The following is a 19001-nucleotide window of genomic DNA, read 5'->3' on the forward strand; positions in this document are numbered from 1 at the left end:
GTGTCGTCCTCGTCATCTGAACATAGTTCAAAATTACGAGGTCTGTCCCAAAATAGCCCTAGTGTTCCTTTAAAAACTGGACGTTAATAAAACTAAACCTTTAATTATTTCAAGCAATTCGAGATTGAAAGGAAACAAAATTGCTTTGTCATCTGCTGCGTTCTTTTTTAATCTAAAAACAGTATTTGTGGAATCATCTACAAATCTAAAGTTTTTGATGTGTGACTTTTTATTTGGTGTAATTAGGGTAAGAATAAAATCCTCAGCAATAAAAGCTTCCTCACCACTTCCAACATTTTTGTAATATTTGTTTCTTGAAAGAATCGCCGTCAGAAAAATTAAATTTAACACTGTAAGCAAATTAGATTTTCTTCTTATTTCGAAAATGTGAATCTCACATACAAGTTTAGCTAAATAAATAATTTCTTATAATCAAGCGTTAGCAAGAAATAACTGTTGAAAATGGAAGTGTAAAATTTTTATCATAGCATAACTGAATTCTTAAAGTTTTCTCTACATCAAATAAATAGCGTCGCTAATCTAAAAGTCTGAATGCATTTTCTATTTCCATGAAACGAATAACTTCTGTTCAAAAGCGGTTAAAGTATTGGTGTGGATGCAGTCCGATAGATGTCGAAATCAGAAAGCCGGACGAAAAAATTTCCTGGAAGAAGAAACCACATTATGAGTTCCATAATCTCCTGTGATGTCTCCGTGATTTGGATAGTATAACGACCTAAAAAGTGCCTCGCATTTCGCAACACGTAATATTGAAATAATTAAGATAAAACTACTGTATCTAGTGTTTAGAATAGACATTGGCAACAAGCAACGAGAGTTAGAATACGCCGTAACATTATTCGAACTACAAAGGAGAAAGAGCGTTAAAATTTACCATTACGGCATATTTGTTTTTGACCTTATTGCATATTCTGCTATAATATTTTCGAATTTTCAAAAGTAAACATATGCCAATGTATAATAGTTTATTATTATTATTATTACTTTGTTCAAATCCGGCGTGAGTTAGTATTCAATTCGTTGTGTTTAAAATCCCGCATCTTAATGTTTATATCCAACATGACCTTCTATTTTTTTATTCTTTGAATAATTCAAATGTTTGCTTGGAATTTTTCAGAAATATTCTACAAAGTGGTGGAACAGCGGTAGATTCTGCTCTTGCGGCCTTGTTTTGCAATGGCGTCGTGAATCCTCAAAGCATGGGTTTTGGAGGAGGTTTTATTATGACTGTTTACATCAGGTATATTTACCTTTTCTTTTTACGATTTATACGGGGGGGGACATTTGTTTTATAAAAAATTCAGGTTTTATCAGTTGTTGAACGTTTGTTAAATATCTTACACACTTGGAATAAAATGTTTCATCATATTCAACTATTTAGTATTTGAGTTGTTTCCGAAACAATATTTCCTTTTGATGCAATAAAATCTCACGGGTCTGTCCGGCATTATCAGAGTAGCGAAAACCTTTGAGGTACCAAGAAGGTGAAGTAAAAAGGAGCGAGCGAAAGATGGCAGAATTTAAGAACTCTGTTAATTTGTGTCAGTAATGAAGTTTTATTGTATAGCCAGTAACTTTTTAAAAACCAAACGACAATCCTGCAAGCATACAAAGTGACATGCTCAGAGATGTCAGTGCGTAACTTCCATGTGAAAATATGCGCGAAGTTGTGTTAATATTGTTTAATTTTTTTTAACTTTTTTTTTTTGAAATTTAAAATTGTTTATATGTATTTTAAATAATAACTTTTAGACATTATTTATTTAAATACGAAAAACATGATTATGAATACCTCAATTACAACAAATGACATGCCAAAACATGAGCTGATACTTTCTATGCTCAAAGACAATTTAGAGTATGAAAGAGATTTTTTGTATGTGCAATTTAAATTTGTATTGCAGTTGATATTAATATGTGTGATTTAATGCACATATATTAATCTGCAATATACATGATTTAATGCACATATATTAATCTGCAATATACATAGTTCAATTATAATATACATTGCTTATACTTACTCTTTTTTTTTTTTTTTTTTCTTATTATATTGTTTATTGAATTTCCAATTTTTCTGAAGATCCCGTATTTTTTAAAATTGATAATAAACAAAATATGTGCTTAAATGCGATATGAAAACAAATTAATTCACCTGACAATTTTCTCTTTCTTATTTTGAAAGTGAATCCTGAATAATTTATTTGGCTTACACACAATTAAACCAATTGTAATATACAGGGGTGTTTGTGCTCCGGGGAAACCCCGGAATTCCGGGGATTTTGAACTTCGATACCCGGAAATTCCGGGGATCGTCGTTCAAAAGGAAGTAGGAATAATAATGAATTATTTATTTTGATCTGGGCGATTTTGTTTGCTTTGAAAGCAGAAAACGCAAGGTCAGCGTGTGTGGTGAAAACTTTTCCTTTCTTTCTCCAAAGGCAGTGATAATGCGTGAAAAGGGGGAAAAAACTTCTTTTTTGTTCTTTCCTTATTGCGAGTTATGACCCATTCCCCCGTTTCTCGGACATTCTCTTCTGGATTCTTTTCGGCAAGTAGGCGCGGCAGAAAAAAAAGGGAGAGACTTCGCGACCAGATGTGCGATCACGTGACTCTGGGTTCAAAGGTCTTATCTCTCCTGGCGTGGCGCCAATAAGTAGAGAAGGGGGATTTTTCGCTGTATTAGCTATTTGTCATTGATCGCTTCGCAACTTTTTTTTCTCCGCTGTGTAAAATTTTCGTTTTATTTATTGATGCACGTGTAAATTTTTCGTTTCTCTTATTGAAATATTTTTTTATTTATGTACGCAAGAGAATTTCACTTTGAAATTTCAGCATATGAAACAGAAATTACCCCTTAAAAATTCATATATAATTAGTTTTACAGCATTAGATTCAGAGCTAAGAGGTAAAACCAGTACAATATTAGCTTTTGAAAAATTATCATCTTTTATGTCCCATATTTTTAGTGATAATGAAAAGTCAAAAGTAGAAGCTGAAATAAGGTTATACCAGAGTGATATTGATATCACCAAAGAAATGCTCTACACATCTGATGAAGGTGGAAATCAAGTCAAGTGTACAATTGATAAATATTGATCTAAAGTTTTTAATTTAAAAGATGATTTCACAAATGATTATAAGTATCCTACATTGGCTAAATTGGTCAAAGCCTGCCTTAGCTGCTTCCATGGCCCATTAGTGGAAAGTGCATTCAACTTAATGGATATACTTGCCACTGACTATAGAACCTCTCTTAAGATTGATTCCCTAGATGCAGTGCAGACTATTAAATATGATTTAATGGCTTCTAAAGAAACCTCATGTGAAAAATATGGCTCAAAAAATCCAATGACTGATCCAATTCACAAAGATCTCTTACTGAATATGAACAGAAGTTGGAAAACATATCAAGAGGACTTAAAAACATGTATTTCAGATGAGTCACCTATAAAAGTCTGAAAAACCTTCTACATTAGCAGAAAAGCAAACTGCTTCTACCTCTGCATGTGCAGTTCTCGAGGAAATTTCTTCAACTGTAAATGAGGAAAATAAAAGTCAATCTTCCTGCAATTATGAAGTTCACCACAAAAGAAAGACAAGCCCACAAACATCAGAAAATAAAAAAAAGCAGCAGAAATTAGATAATTTTTTTAAAGAATTAATTCAGGTAATTTAAAATATTTGCATAAAATGTAGTAGTTTATATGTTTGAAAATTTATGGTTATTAATTTTGCAAAAAAAGTAATTCATTGAACTTTTATAATTAGGTCATTCAATATTTCATAATTGTAATTTTTCATTTCTCTCCCCCTCCTTCTCGAAACTCCAAAATGCCGGTAGTAAGTCCGTAAAAGTTTCAGGGGATTTTTTGGGGTCCCACAAACACCCCTGAATATACTGATTGTTGTCAAAATCTAATACTCTAAAACCCTTAGAAGCATGAATTATGTCTTTGTTTATAGTGGTGGTCTGTTGTAGTCTTTTTCATATTGTCAGGTTAAACTGCCTGCCTTCCTGCAATAAAATAGATAAAACTTTTCTGCCATCTATGAAGTTCCATCCTTACCAGTTAAAAGAGATTCTACGGAATCATTACACTCTTTTGAAATGTAAGAAGCAACTAGTACTCCTTTCAGTAGTCGATTTGAATGATAGGGTGGCCATTCTCTTTTTTAAAGAAGGTGTGTACAGTGATAAATTTCTGGCAAACTAGGTAGCTGTCTAGGTGAAGAGCAAGTCGAAGGTGATTCAAATGATGTTTTGCTAGTAGTCCGATAAATAAATTTGCCAAAAATATTTATTCTACAAATTATAATATATGGGTACTATTAACTCTTTGACAATTCCTTTCTGTTTCAATACATTTACTTAGTTATTGCCATATGTTTATGACAACCAAACATCTGTTTAAATAATATTGTATATAAATGTAGATGCTGTACAGTGATGAATCACAATGAATGAATAAAATATAAATTCTCACAAAATTACTAAAATAAAAAATACCTAAAATAAATCTGAACATGTTCACTAAAGTAAAAATGTATTGAATATGAGACTAAATTGAGCAGTTTATTAAAAGAGGGGTGTTTACTGCCTAAAGCTGTAAAATATCTTAATCTGCCATTGGTACTAAGCATTATTTCCTGTATTATGTTATAAACAGATAGCCTAATTTTTATAGTTGCGAATATAATGGATGGATTCTTATATCATTATGTATGAAGATGATACATTTATTCTTAAACACGAAAATAAGTTTGAGGTTTTTCCTTATGATAGTTAAATTTAAAGTTGCTTATTTTTTCAGAGCAAACAAGACATCTGTTGTCATTGATGCAAGAGAAACCGCTCCACAAAGTGCATCTAAAGACATGTACAATAGTAGTTCAACTTTGTCTCAAGAAGGTAAATAAAAAAATTAAAGGCTTTATATTTAGAAATCAAGAAATAATTGATTACATAAATAAACGGCACGATATTCGACTTTTTCAAGATATTCAAGAATACTGCAGTGAAATACCACTATTTAGCTCTGATTCATAAAGAGCTAAATTTTTGCATTTCAGAAGTGTCTGAACACAAGCCTTTGGCATGCAAAAGTTGGTCTCGAGTTCCTCCCTCTGGCCATTTTCACATATTTCTATGTTAGATAACAATTACGTCTAACATTACTATTTATTCGTATTCAAGCAGCATTATGCTGGTACATATTAACATTTTGCCTTGAAAGTTAGAATGTATTAAGATTCAATTATGAAACAAACTTAATTTATTAGGGGCATCCCATGAATGTGTACTAGTAGTTCCAGTCACTTAAGATACAACTTTGAAGTCTGGGTAAATCGTGCATAAAATGGCTAGTGTCACATGGAGTGAAACTGACAAAACGAAACAAGGGGCATCATACCATGGATTTTCTTAACGGTTTCAGCATTCAGTTTTAATGAACAAGTAGAGTCGAATGTGTAAATAATTGAGGGCATTTTTATAGCTCAGGTTTTGAATGGTGCGATGAGTTTTACATTAGTGACTACGTATTAGTTACTTGTTTATGGCGTATCAGCTGTGCTCCTATGCCCGTTATTGCAATCAATACATCTTCATAGAAATGCTCTTGGGTAATACTAATCCTACATATTTCTTCAGTTTAAGTTTTGATGGTGAAGGTGTTTCATTGATATCTTTTGCCAATCAAAATTAGATTTCCTTGGGCTCATCTTCTTTGAAGAAACCTATGGCACAAAATTACCAATAATGAGTGCATTCAACCGTTACTAATCATTTTATATCAGACTTCTTTTAACAAACTTAGTCATGTAACAGAAGAACCCCAAATTTGTACTATCTAAAGTAATTCTGCTAAATCAGATACCCATTTTTACTTTGGCACTCCTCATTGAACAGTAAAAATTACTAAAATTGGAATTAGCTCTATGATTTTAACCCTTTATTTACCAAATTATTTTATTATCAATTTTTTCAGTTTTATTTTTACATCATTAATTAAGTTTTAATGCCGAATAAATCCTAGAAAGAGGGAAAAATTTTAATTAATTAAATATATATATTAATTTAATTAATAATTAAAGATATTTAATTTTTGCTTTTAGCTGATATCTGTTGCTATTTGAGTTACTCTTTTTGTATTCTTTTAAATATTGTTCCAAAAAAACTGACCTATGGTCAACTTGATTTTAACGGTACTTTTGATTTTGATTAAGGGTTAATATGTACTACTCACGAACTATCATTCATTCATTTTGTATATATATTCATTTGTTCATTTTGTCCTGCACTGCATCTCGTCGAATGAACTCACATACTGAAAGACTACATATGAAGATCACAGTAAGATATTTCTAGCTCATCTTTATTTGTCATATCAAAGCCCTCTAATTTTAATACATTTGTCTATTTCTTAGGTGGTCTGTCTATAGCTGTTCCTGGAGAGTTGAGAGGTTACAAACTGGCCCATGACAAATTTGGCAGCCTACCTTGGAAGAAATTGATACAGCCATCTATAGATCTCTGCAACAACGGCTTCGAAGTCACTGAGCATCTTGCAAGCAAATTGCAGAAGCTAAAGGACCGCATATTGGCTGATGATTCCATGAGGTAAATTATTTTTGTGAGAATAACAATTGTTTTATTAGCTTGATGCCGGTAGATTCCTCATAGGTATCCTAAATATTGCAATCCTTTGATTAAAATCTTTGCACAGTCATGGTCATTAGAACAGAGCCGGCAGCAACAAGGCATATCCAACACTCTTTCTCTAATATATATTCAAAATAACACACAGTAATGAATTTCATATTTAAATAAAAATAAATATGAATTTAATAGCTAATTATTATTAGTCATTGCTTATAATAATTAACTATTTATGTTATCGGAGTAATAAAGAATCGTACGACCCAAAGACGATTGTGATTGAAAATAAAGAATCAGTTAATCCCTCCGAAGATCATTTGTTCGCCTACAATCTGTATATTTAAAATGATTGGTAAAATTAAGGTTCCCAGGTGTATCCACTGTATACACCAGGGAACGATGTATCCAATGGATACACTGTTTTGGTGATACATTATCAGTTGTCCCCTGCACTCAATCACCATTCATTTTCGAGAAAAATTGCTGAAATTCTTTTATGCTGTGTGGACAAAAACCTGGACATAATTTCCAGTCAGAGTATTAAATAAAGAATCTACGATTTCACCAGTTGCTGTTTCATGTGACACCGAGATACATCGTTAAGGATCATCTGTCCGTTTCGTCACCATTTTCGAGAAGTATTGTAGTATAATACTTTGATAGAGGCCCCGAACTCAGTAACTGAACGAATTTCGCCAATTTTCTCCTCTTTGAAAGCATGGCTAAGCCATTACAGTGCTCTATCATTGTTATATAATTACAATTTAAAATGACATTTTCTTTTGTTTCGCTAAAATGGGTCGACATGACTTTATTACCACCATTCATGAAGACATTGAAGGCGGCTAGAATTAATAAGATTAATGTTGTCATGTCGCACAGCTTTCATAAACTATGTCTCATCATAACAAAGGTATAATAAATATATAGTTGCAAAAATATAAATAAAAACTACACGATAATGAAAACATTCTGATTGGCTAGGTATATTTCAAAATTGAGGAAATTATCTTATCAAATTGTCGTTAAAAGTTGCCGAAATCTATTGTTGAGGCTGAGGGGAGTGGGAGGGGGGGGGGTATGTCAAAGCTTTATTTTGAGATACTTCATGAAATGGAAGAGGGGAGGACGAGGTAGACGATGAGTGACGTATCGACAAACGTAAGCATTCTTATGAAGTAAAAACAATTATTGCGACTGTCGTGAGTTTTCCCCTTAGACGATGTTCTCTGAAATAGTCCTTTTCCATTTCTATAGAAAATGAAGGGGAAGGAGGACAAGTGATAATTGGCTTGAACTTATATAGAGAAAAAAAAGTAGCAAAATCGGACCGGGAATTGTAGATGATTCATTGATTTTTCTTCTTATTTTAAATGTATAGATAAAATACACTGAAGAGCCAGAAAAACTAATATCTAAATAAAATATCTATGCAACCAATCGGCGTAATATGATGTGGTCGGCAGCATCTATATATGTCTGGCAAAGCTATTAGATTATTAGATGTCAATTTATATTAGACGTCATTTTATACGATAAACTCACCCCACTTCATTTCTACAAAAAACAGGTTTTGAGATTTCACAAGTAAATTCTACGCCTTAATTGCTCGAAACTCCAAAATATCTGGTGAAAGTAAAATACTCATCGACAATTCCTAATTGCTGCCAATGTTAACATACGCACGCCCTGTGTGGGAATCTGAGAATAATTGAACTACAACAAAATAATTGAATCAGAAGATTTGGTAATTGTAAATGGTTTAAGCCAAACACTAATATGTATAAAGCGCTAGATTGTCTCCCACTTCATTAAAAAATTCATCACTAAATTCTTTCAAAATCTCGACTCTAATCCTTTCAGTTCCTACAAATATATTCCATTTTATTTTTTTTTAATTAAAAGTGACGTCCTAATATTTTCTTTCAAACTTCTTTTTTCTCTTATTAATTGCTTCCATTTTTTAAATTTTTAACGTGACACTCTTTACTTTTCGTTAGCTACCCATCATATAAAACTTAACTGCTCCCATGCAGCATATCCCCTTCCCAACCTGAAAGCAATTAGAAAACCAGCTTCTTCACCCTTCCAACTCTCCAGCAAGACTACTTAAGGAAAATCGTCAGTCCTGCTCTGCATCTCGTCGAGTGAAGCCGCATACTGAAAGACTACATATGAAGATCACAGCAAGATATCGAAAGTCAGGCCCTCATTATTTCCATCATTTGCCGGAAAATAAGCCCGTTGGTCCAGGCTAGGCGCGTCATCATTAGAGCAAAGCGCTGCTAGAATGGCAGGTTATCAAGATTTAAGTAATTTTGAATAAGGCGTTAAAGTTGGAGATAGGACCAAACATCTTCTTTTATGACTATATCAAAGTGGAAGTTTGATTATAAAGACTCTGTATTTTATATAAAAATATATCTTTTACATTAAGATAATAATAATATTATCTTTGACAAGCATTTGCTTGCAGACGCCTTGGAATTTCGCCCATTGATAATGCTAAATACACTTTCTGATTGTGTGCGTCATTTTTGAAAATGAGTGACCGATAAGAAGACGAGGATTTCACTTCGATTCATTTTTTCACTGGTAGGCATGATTTATAAATGTATAAATAGATCTATTATCACCCTAAGACAAAAGCGAAGGTGTGTTAAGTTTTTCCCTCACTGATTTTACTAAAAAATTCTTATATAAAAATTCTTCTTCTTTGAAATATGTCAAGTTAGGAATGGAAATCTTTGGAAAGAATGCCGTGCGTGGTAAGGATTTTTATCCCTTCACATACAACGTGAAATTTGCAGATGCAGCAGTTTTTTAGAACGCATGTTAGAAATAATTGCATTAAAAAATAGGGCCAGGAAATCAGAGAAAATTTTAGAATAAAGTAACATGGGATAATTTAAGTTTCAAAATATTAAATTAATTAGGTTTTAAATTAGATCAAGAGATAGGCATGTGTTATAAACGCTTTCTTATGAATATTGCCCTCAAATACGGAAGTATAAAGCAAGGTTTTAATAATGATTTTGTGACAATTAAATTGTTAATATTTCATTAATGAAAAACGAGCAGATATTTTCAGCCTGAGAAATACTCTGTGAACCAGTTAATATATAGTAATATTATACTACATATATTACAATTGGGAAAAAGCAATATTAACAACCAAATATATCTTCAAACAAATACTGCTTTGAGTTATTGGAGACCGGAGGATAACCTTGCTCTTACTGGATAATACAAGTTAAAAAGTGAAATGAGTGAAAATCATATATTTATAATACAAGAAAATGAAGACACGCCTACTTATCAAACTAAAAGCTACTTAACTAGTAGCAAAAATGAGAACTGTAGGAAATATTATAGATGTAAACATATTGTTACAAATTTGTAATTTTGCTACTCGGCCATGAATAGTGTCATCGTGAGAAAGACCGTTGTAAGATCTGTGCTGAGCAGCTGCCGCGTGAATGACCTGAGAGCTTGGCGACCATTTGGCGACTTGGCGACAAGTTTGGCGACTAAATGGATAATACCAGAAAGTTCGAGAACCTTCATGATCCATCCAGTAATAACGAAGATACATTCAGATACGTCCTGATTGGTCAGAAGATTCTAGCCCCGCCTCCCGGAACTATAAAAGACGGGAAATCTGAAGCTGCGAGGAAGTCGTGTGTATCAGAAGTCGTCGTGTGGATCGTCAGAAGTGGTGTGTGAGAGAGGAGTCGACACGTAGAGGTCTTGGAGGATTAGACAGCAAGAAAGCTGCTGAACTATTAGAGGTTAAATGTGCTGCGTCATTACGATTGATCGACGATATTTTGCTGTATAGAAACATTTTGTAACATTTGGTGTCAGAAGTGGGGTTAGTTGGACTTTCCTGTGTATGCCTTGAACCAGAAAAATGGATGAAAAATTCGCATTGTTATTTGCCATGATGGCAGAGATAAAGAAAGGACAAGAGGAATTGATGAATGAATTCAAGATAGAAATTTTAGAAAATAAAAGTAACAAAACCGAAGACGTCCATGATATCACAGAAGAAATTGAAGGAAACAGCGAGAGCGAAGTGGAAGAAAAGACTGAAGATCGAATGGAGACCAGTGTCACCGAAATGGAACTTAGCCATCCGGAGGGTGAACCGAAGTTCAATGAGGAGATGCACGAACATGGAGACTGTCAAATATCTGCATGGCTGAAACAGGCTTCTCCGAACGAGTCCCCTGAAGTGGAATCGAAGGTGCAAACACTTGGGGATGGAGAAGATGAACTGTCTTTGGACGGGTCTGTTAGTGGCGACCCGTGCTCGATGACTATGTATGCAGTTACAGAGACCCTGTTTAGACTGGATTCATCCCGAAGGTTGACTGGGCAACCTCTTTGCAAGCCTCTTAGTATCTCTTTGCATAGTGATACCGAAGAAAACTACGTGGTTGGAATCGCTGATCCCTATGGTCTCCATCCCGATTTCCTCCATGAATTCAGCTTTGCTGCGGATTTTTCGAGGAGTATCATGCAAATAGGAACCGATGAATCTCCTGTGCATCCGGATCAGTTATCTCATCGCCGAGGAACCCTTCCCCCAAAGGCAGATGTCCTCTTCAAAAGATCTTGTGTGGAGAGCTGCGGACAATCCTCGAATATCGAGAATAAGCCGGGAATAGTTGGAAATACTCCTGGGAAAGATCTGCAGACAAATTTGAATCCCTGGCTTTCAAGTGGACTCCAGATGGCACTGTTAAACAATTCTGATATTCGGTTGACTCGATGGAGGAAGATCAGTGTAAACAACCGACCAGCCAGGCTTGACTTCGTTTCAGAGAGTCCTGATGCGACACCATGTTTGGCTCCATGGAACATCCTGCATTTTAAAGAACGGAATCAAATCTGGATGTACCATCCGAAACGACGAAGAGATCCGTGTCAAAAGCATTGAGAAGGTTCGGATGGATCGTTAGTCGCCGCCAAATTAGCGAATGATGTCATCTTCGAAAGTGTGGAAGTCGCCAAATGAATCAACATCATCACATCGCTCGGAAACCTACGCCAGCTGCTGGATTGAAATGGGACTGCCGGGACGTCAGTCTTTAAAGAGGGGAGCAATGTTACAAATTTGTAATTTTGCTACTCGGCCATGAATAGTGTCATCGTGAGAAAGACCGTTGTAAGATCTGTGCTGAGCAGCTGCCGCGTGAATGACCTGAGAGCTTGGCGACCATTTGGCGACTAAATGGATAATACCAGAAAGTTCGAGAACCTTCATGATCCATCCAGTAATAACGAAGATACATTCAGATACGTCCTGATTGGTCAGAAGATTCTAGCCCCGCCTCCCGGAACTATAAAACACGGGAAATCTGAAGCTGCGAGGAAGTCGTGTGTATCAGAAGTCGTCGTGTGGATCGTCAGAAGTGGTGTGTGAGAGAGGAGTCGCACGTAGAGGTCTTGGAGGATTAGACAGCAAGAAAGCTACTGAACTATTAGAGGTTAAATGTGCTGCGTCATTACGATTGATCGACGATATTTTGCTGTATAGAAAAATTTTGTAACAATATATATATATATATACGAATTTTCGAAGCAATTATTTGCAGTTTATTGAAAAGCTTATTCCAAAACCTGTTACTAATTTTGAAAGCCTCTTAGAGTCCTTAAATTACATTACTGTTATTTCAATTGTTTAGCCAATCTTTTCTTAAATTATTCTGCGGCTTACTGAGATGGAATCTAAGAAATGTAGAAATTATATTTTTATTTTTCTTACAGGGAAGAATTTTTTAACAATGCCACTGGCGACCTTTATAAAGCTGGCGAAATACTGAAGCGGCCTACACTTGCAGTTACTCTGAGTGCAGTTGCTGAGAAAGGTCCAGATGTTATATACACAGGAAATCTGCACAAAGCATTCCTGGAGGACATTGTTAGCTGTGGTGGGTAGCCTTTTTTATTAAAAACAGGTTTTGCATTTCAAAATTAATGTGCTTGTTGCTTTATTCAACAAAATCGTTTTTTTTTAATCGTTGCTTTATTCAACATCATCTGAAATGTAGAGAAACAACGAGGCAGTATCAGGACCCGGCAAATGTATTTTTTGAGGTCCTTAGAAAATATCATTATTTCTGAGGGTTTTTTTCCCCCTTATATATATATATTTGGTCAAAAGTGAGTTTACCCCATAGAGTTGACAATACATTTGGCAATATACATAGAAGAGAATTGTGTGTGTGTGAGTGAAACTCAGGATGAAGTGGTTCAAAGAAAATCATTCTGAAATGAAACAAATAGGCTTGAGCGAACTAGAAATATTCAGATCAATACCAAAATAGGCTATTCCATTTCCAATTTATAAATAAACATTTACTGAATTTAGCCAACATCAGTTCACAAATTGAAGTGAACACCATGGAGCATAGTTGCAAAAGTATGATTATGTGTAACTTTAGACATGTGCTTTATTAAAAAATTAAATGAGCTAAAATAGAAAAAAAAAAAAAAAAAAAAAAAAAAAAAAAAACATAAAATGTTGTTATAATGGTAAAATTCTACTTCAAATCTGACAAAAATTTCTGATTTGGTGAAAGATGTAATGACAATTTTGGAAGACTATCAACAGTGTATTCATAAATACATTACTAATTTAGCTTTTGCGTTTGTGGGAGATGAAATAAATAAATGCATCTCTTTGTACTGCCCTATGTTGCTTCCGTATACATTACCAAATTTATCATATGTCATATAAATGCATTAAAAAATTGTGATATCAATAACAGTTTCCTCTATATTGCATTATGCCGTGTGAAAAGAATTTTTTGCCATAAAGAATGATTTAATTATATACACATAGATGGCACAAAGGCAAAATTCTGCTGTGTTCTCTGTATATATCTAATGTACTTTAGCAGCAAGATGATGTTTTATCATCTTGAAGTAAATTTTTGCTTGATTATTTAAAAACAGAATTCCCAGAATGGGAAATTGGATGAGATGGTCCAATGCTATGGCTACCTCTTTCTCCAGATTTATCCCCTTCCGCTGAGCTTCTCTTTATGGTGAATGTTAAGGACAAAATTTACTCTTTGCTTTTGACGAACATAAAAGAATTAAAGATATGAAGATGAAGATATGACCAAAGAATAAAGATACGAATCTCATAAATAATTAACACTATTCCTTAGTCTATGTTAGCGAATATGTAGATTGAACTTGATCGTCATTTATATGTGATTAGAGTTACAAAGGGTATCCACATTGACTTGTAGCATCTAATTTTGACTAACATAATTTTGTACTTTACAGTGTAATGTATTTTATTGTGAACGTAAAATCTGTAATTGTTTTGTACTCTCATTATCATTTGTGTTTTTCTTTATTATTCTTCGTATATCTTTTTAAGGATGCAGGTGTTTATTAAAAATATTTTTTGATTTATTAACTATTTCTTTATGGGAAAAAAAAGAAAGTAAAAAGAAATACTGCCTAATGCAATATAGTGAAAACCGCATATTGAACTCAATATTTGATCATTGAAATATGTTGGGACTTCTTGCGCACCCAGTATTTTTAACTCCAAGCTCAGTACAAAAACTCTTCTCTAAAAATTTTGTACATTTACACTCTGGAAAAGAAAAACCCTTGTGCCCATTTAGAGAAATCAGTAATATATTCAAGGCTTATGGTTTGAATGTCCAAGGATTGAATCTTCTATTTGTAGATTTACAAAAAATATGCTAAATTTGTCTTTCTATGTTGTCTTAGATGAGGAAGTCAGGCTAAAAATAGGCGTTTAAAAACTAATTTTAAAACACTTATATGCTATAATTTTTTTTTTCTAAATGAAGCTTCTGTATCTTTTCAAGAGGAAAAATTCAACTTTATTACACACTGCTAGAAAGAAGTGTAACCAAAGCATTCTTATGGTATCAACTGGAATATCAGCTTCACTTTTAGATGGAGGTCAAAATGAGCACACAACTTTTTAAAATACTACAATACTCTGCTTCATTTACACATGTTTCAACAAACCTTAAAAGTCATTTGATGCAGGATCTTACCGAATGAAAATTTCTGTCAAGTCTTTCCTGCATCTAGAAATGTTGGAAAAGTTTTTTTTCTGCTGGTAAGAAAAACACTCCTCGATGAAATCCGAATGTGATGTGTTGGAAGTGCAGTCAGGTACAAATATGTACAGAAAGAGCCAAGTGATTACATCCAGTGATCAAAACTGACGTAAGGCCATCTAGTAGGAGGGGAGTAGGAATCCGCTTCTGAGTATAACCCCCTTAAAAAAGAACTTCTTTCTTAACGAAAGAAGGAATTACCTCCATTTAGAAGAGTCTGCGTGTGATATTCTGTGTGTGAAGTTATGTTGGTGGGTACAGATGAGACACTCTTAAGAACAAACTTGAACCTGAATTTGAAAGAGCAACACATTTACATGGCTCTTAACATTATTGTAAAGGCTGTTGCTGATGCAAAAACAGAGATAACGGGAAACTGGGTGTATCAATTGAATGTGAATTCAGAAAATTACAACACAGTATTTACATAGTTTATATCATTGATCCATGTATTCTTGGGCTGGATTTTCTTCGAAAATTTAATTTTATTCTAAATTTAGAAAAGATACAGAGATGAGGAGGTTCCTTTCTTTCTGTTAATATACAGCACTCAAAGTTATGTTTTATATTGAGACTATAATACTAATCGAATATGAAATCGGAATATTTAATCCAAAAAATATTCGACATTTTTTGATAAAATAGGTAATGTTGTAACAGACCTTCTTAGCCAGGTTTTCCAGAAAGATTTCTTTGTACCGGCCACATTGGTTCATTTGAAAAAGGGGGCCATCCTCGTTCGAGTTCTGAATTTAAACAGTAAAACTCAAAACTGTTCGAAAGGAGTTATTATTGCAACATGTGAATCAATAGTGGATATCACCACAAGTCCTTGAAAATTTTCACCTATTCTTCAATTCATTTGATTTTAAAGAGTTTAAATTATCCAAGAATCGAATGATTTTTTGAGGAGAAAAAAAAATTTTTTTTTCCTAATGTTTTGATGGTAACAAATGATGGTTATCTGAAAATGTGGAAAATTATTAAAATTTCGGTGCTACCAACCTTTGGGTGGGCATTGCTGTAAGAGGATTTTTCTTAAATAAAATTCTTGGGATTGAAAATTTTAAAGAAGGACCATATGTGGCGAAACATTTGATTTTAGATGGGTTGAAAAAAGTATAATGAATAAATTTCGTCATCATAAAAAAATTTAGATTATAAGCACACACAAAAAATGGTCGATCGAAAATATGAATGAGCAAATATAATTTCAAAGCAATGAAAAGATAAAAAAGGGCATTTACTGCAAACAAATTCAATGATTTAAAATTTTAAATAAACAACTTAAAATTAAAGAAGCGGTTTTTACGATACAAGAGTCTGTGAACAAATTATTTAAAAGGAAAAATAAAGGTTTTTAGTGCACAGTGGAATCAATTAGGAATTTGAGTTGAATAGAACAACTAAAAGTGTACATTTAAAGTATTTTAATGTTTTACTTTTTCCATTTCATCTGTTTTAATGTAAATAAAAATTCGTTTGATTCTTATCTATACCCTTTTTTTTCTAAACATCATTAGTCAGAAGTGAGTTCAGAGATTTAATGAAATTTGCTTCAACTAAAATGTGAATGTATTTATGAATTGAGGTGCCATTGCATTGTGCTTGAAAATAGCTTCTGAGAAGCGGAAATATTAATATTTGATGCTACAGATACCTGGAAGTTTTATTTTAGCTTAATATTGATTATTACCTGTGTTATTATTTAATGTAATAAATTCATGATTATTTATAGGTGCTTGCATGTATTTTGATCATTTTTTCACTTTAAAAAGGCATTTACTGAAAAAAATAGGTGCAATATGTATCAATCAAAATATTTTCCATAATTTTCTACAGCTTTTTCCCATTTTCTTGCAATTGATTGTCTTCGAATTTTTTTGGTCCTCCATGCCGTTCTTTGTCATTGACATCGAAATCACCAATCATAAATCGTTGAAATGAAATCCAAGAATTGAAATGTGATGGAGAGACATCAACATAAGTTTTTAAAATTGTCTGATGGGCTTCGGCAACAGATTTCTTCAAATCAAACAAACAAACAAAAAAGCAATGAATGTCGAAAATGCAATTTGGAGCGTTCTATGACTAGGGTCTCACTAAATAACTCAATAATATGGAACGGAAAACTTTCAAAATGATAACAATAAAGTAATAGTAAATTGGTAAAACACTAAACCATTGTCGTTTATATAGATACTTCGCATGTTTACCAATAGATGTCGCTGATTAAAATACATGCAAGCACGTAATAGTTCAATTTTCATATGGTAAACAATTTCATTTTATATAGATTTAATATTTGTTGGTTGTTTATTAGGGGGCTTGCTGACAGAGGCAGATCTCGCCAGTTACCAGCCTTTGCTGAAAGACACTGTGAAGACTGATCTGCAAGGATCGGAACAGTTGTTTGTTCACTCCGTTCCGCCTCCCGGGAGCGGACTTATTCTGCAGCTGATTCTCAGCATATTGGGAAATTACAACATGACAGCTGCCAACTTCAAGGACATTGACGAAGCCACTCTTTATTACCATCGCGTGGTGGAAGTCTTCAAATTTGCCTTTGCTCACAGAACGCAGCTGGGAGATGAAGCCTTTATCAATATTACTCAGGTATGTAACTTTGTAAATTCGACTGCCGTTATGCGAGAAAGTACTAATTTTAGGTTAGCTAGTGCGTGTGTTTCTTGAATGTAAGTCACTTTTTTTATTCTGCACATGCATGTGCACATGTCAGCTATCATATTGACACGCAAATATGCTATAAAAGGAGTGGGGAGGGAAGTCATTTAAGATGTTTAGTGTACTCACAATTATTGTACTTGCTAGTTGATCAGTCCGTGCATGACAATTCCATTAATGACGAAGCAAGAGTTGAAACTTTCTTAGGTTTTATTTTCACATATATATGGACACGGACATTTCTAAGCTACCACACAAACAGATCACAACACAAAAGACGGGAGAGAGAGTATGTACATGTCGCCGCGTCGGTGTCTCGAATACATCTGGTTAGGGGAACAGAATTTCCCATTTTCTCCACCGGAGGGAGTCAAAACTCTAACATTCACCCCCCCCCGGATGAAGACCTTCATAAAATTGCATACTCTAGTTACAATAAAACAATAAATTCACAATAATACAAATTATACAATTAGTATAAACGCAAATACAATTCTGATTATTATTATTATTATTATATAAACTAAAACAAATAACAATAACATTAACACACTTCATTTCCAGAGGGTAAAATAGCTACATCACGAACATTTCGTTTTATTATATTGCCATTTTGATAATCGATTTTCATTTAAGTTAATTAACAATGGTTCGGCAATTCCATTAATGGGTCGGCCAATCAAAAAATGACCAGGTGACAAAGTTTCAAAATCGTTGAATTCTGGAGATAGCGGAGTAAGGGGTCTAGAATTTAGGACGCCTTCAATTTCAGCCAACATTGTTAGAAATTCTTCCAGAGTTAGTTTTTGATTTCCTAGTACGCGTTTTAAATGAAATTTAAATGATTTTACACCGACTTCCCAAATACCTCCAAAATTCGGTGATTTAGGTGGAATGAACTTTCATTCAATAGATTCTGAAATTAAAAATTCACTTAAACATTCATCAGGAGAGTTGACAAGATTAAACAGCTTTTTAAGTTCTTTGTTTGCACCGACAAACGTTTTGGAATTGTCGGTAAGAATTTTTGCACATTTACCTCTCCTTCCAAAGAAACGCTTTAAACTGGCAATAAAATAGTAAGATGTTTGATCTGTTACGAAATCAAGATGCAAGGCTTTAGTACATAAGCACACATAAATTACAACAAAAACTTTGTTCAATATACCTTTTCTCTGATTTTTGAATTTTAAGAAGAATGAGCCAGCAAAGTCAATACAGTAATGTTGAATACATGATTAGGAGTGACACGATCAGCTGGTAAACCACTCATTAATTGAGATGTTAAAACAGGTTTGTTTTTCACACGAGTAATGCAATTAAATATCACCTTTTTACAATTATGTTTACCATTGATTGGCCAAAATTTCTGACGTACTTGATACAACAAAGCTTGTGCTCCCAAATGTAAATATTTCTTGTGATAATACACTAAAATATTGTAAGTTAAAATATGATTCGATGATAACAAAATAGGATATTTTGAATAAACATTTAATTTGGAATTT

General features: G+C 33.5%; 1 protein-coding gene across 2 annotated transcripts in view; it reads left to right on the forward strand.

The window, feature by feature from the left end:
* LOC129965446 (scoloptoxin SSD14-like) overlaps positions 1 to 19001 on the forward strand; it is a 123118-nt gene that overhangs the window by 64871 nt on the left and 39246 nt on the right. For both annotated transcript variants that reach the window (XM_056079315.1, XM_056079316.1), the window contains exons 3-7: positions 1139 to 1261; positions 4836 to 4933; positions 6451 to 6643; positions 12458 to 12621; positions 17132 to 17424. In XM_056079315.1, coding sequence (XP_055935290.1) covers positions 1139 to 1261; positions 4836 to 4933; positions 6451 to 6643; positions 12458 to 12621; positions 17132 to 17424 — 871 coding nt within the window. The remainder of the gene's footprint in view (positions 1 to 1138; positions 1262 to 4835; positions 4934 to 6450; positions 6644 to 12457; positions 12622 to 17131; positions 17425 to 19001) is intronic.

This window comes from Argiope bruennichi, chromosome 4 (assembly GCF_947563725.1).
Source record: "Argiope bruennichi chromosome 4, qqArgBrue1.1, whole genome shotgun sequence".
Taxonomy (NCBI): Eukaryota; Metazoa; Arthropoda; class Arachnida; order Araneae; family Araneidae; genus Argiope; species Argiope bruennichi.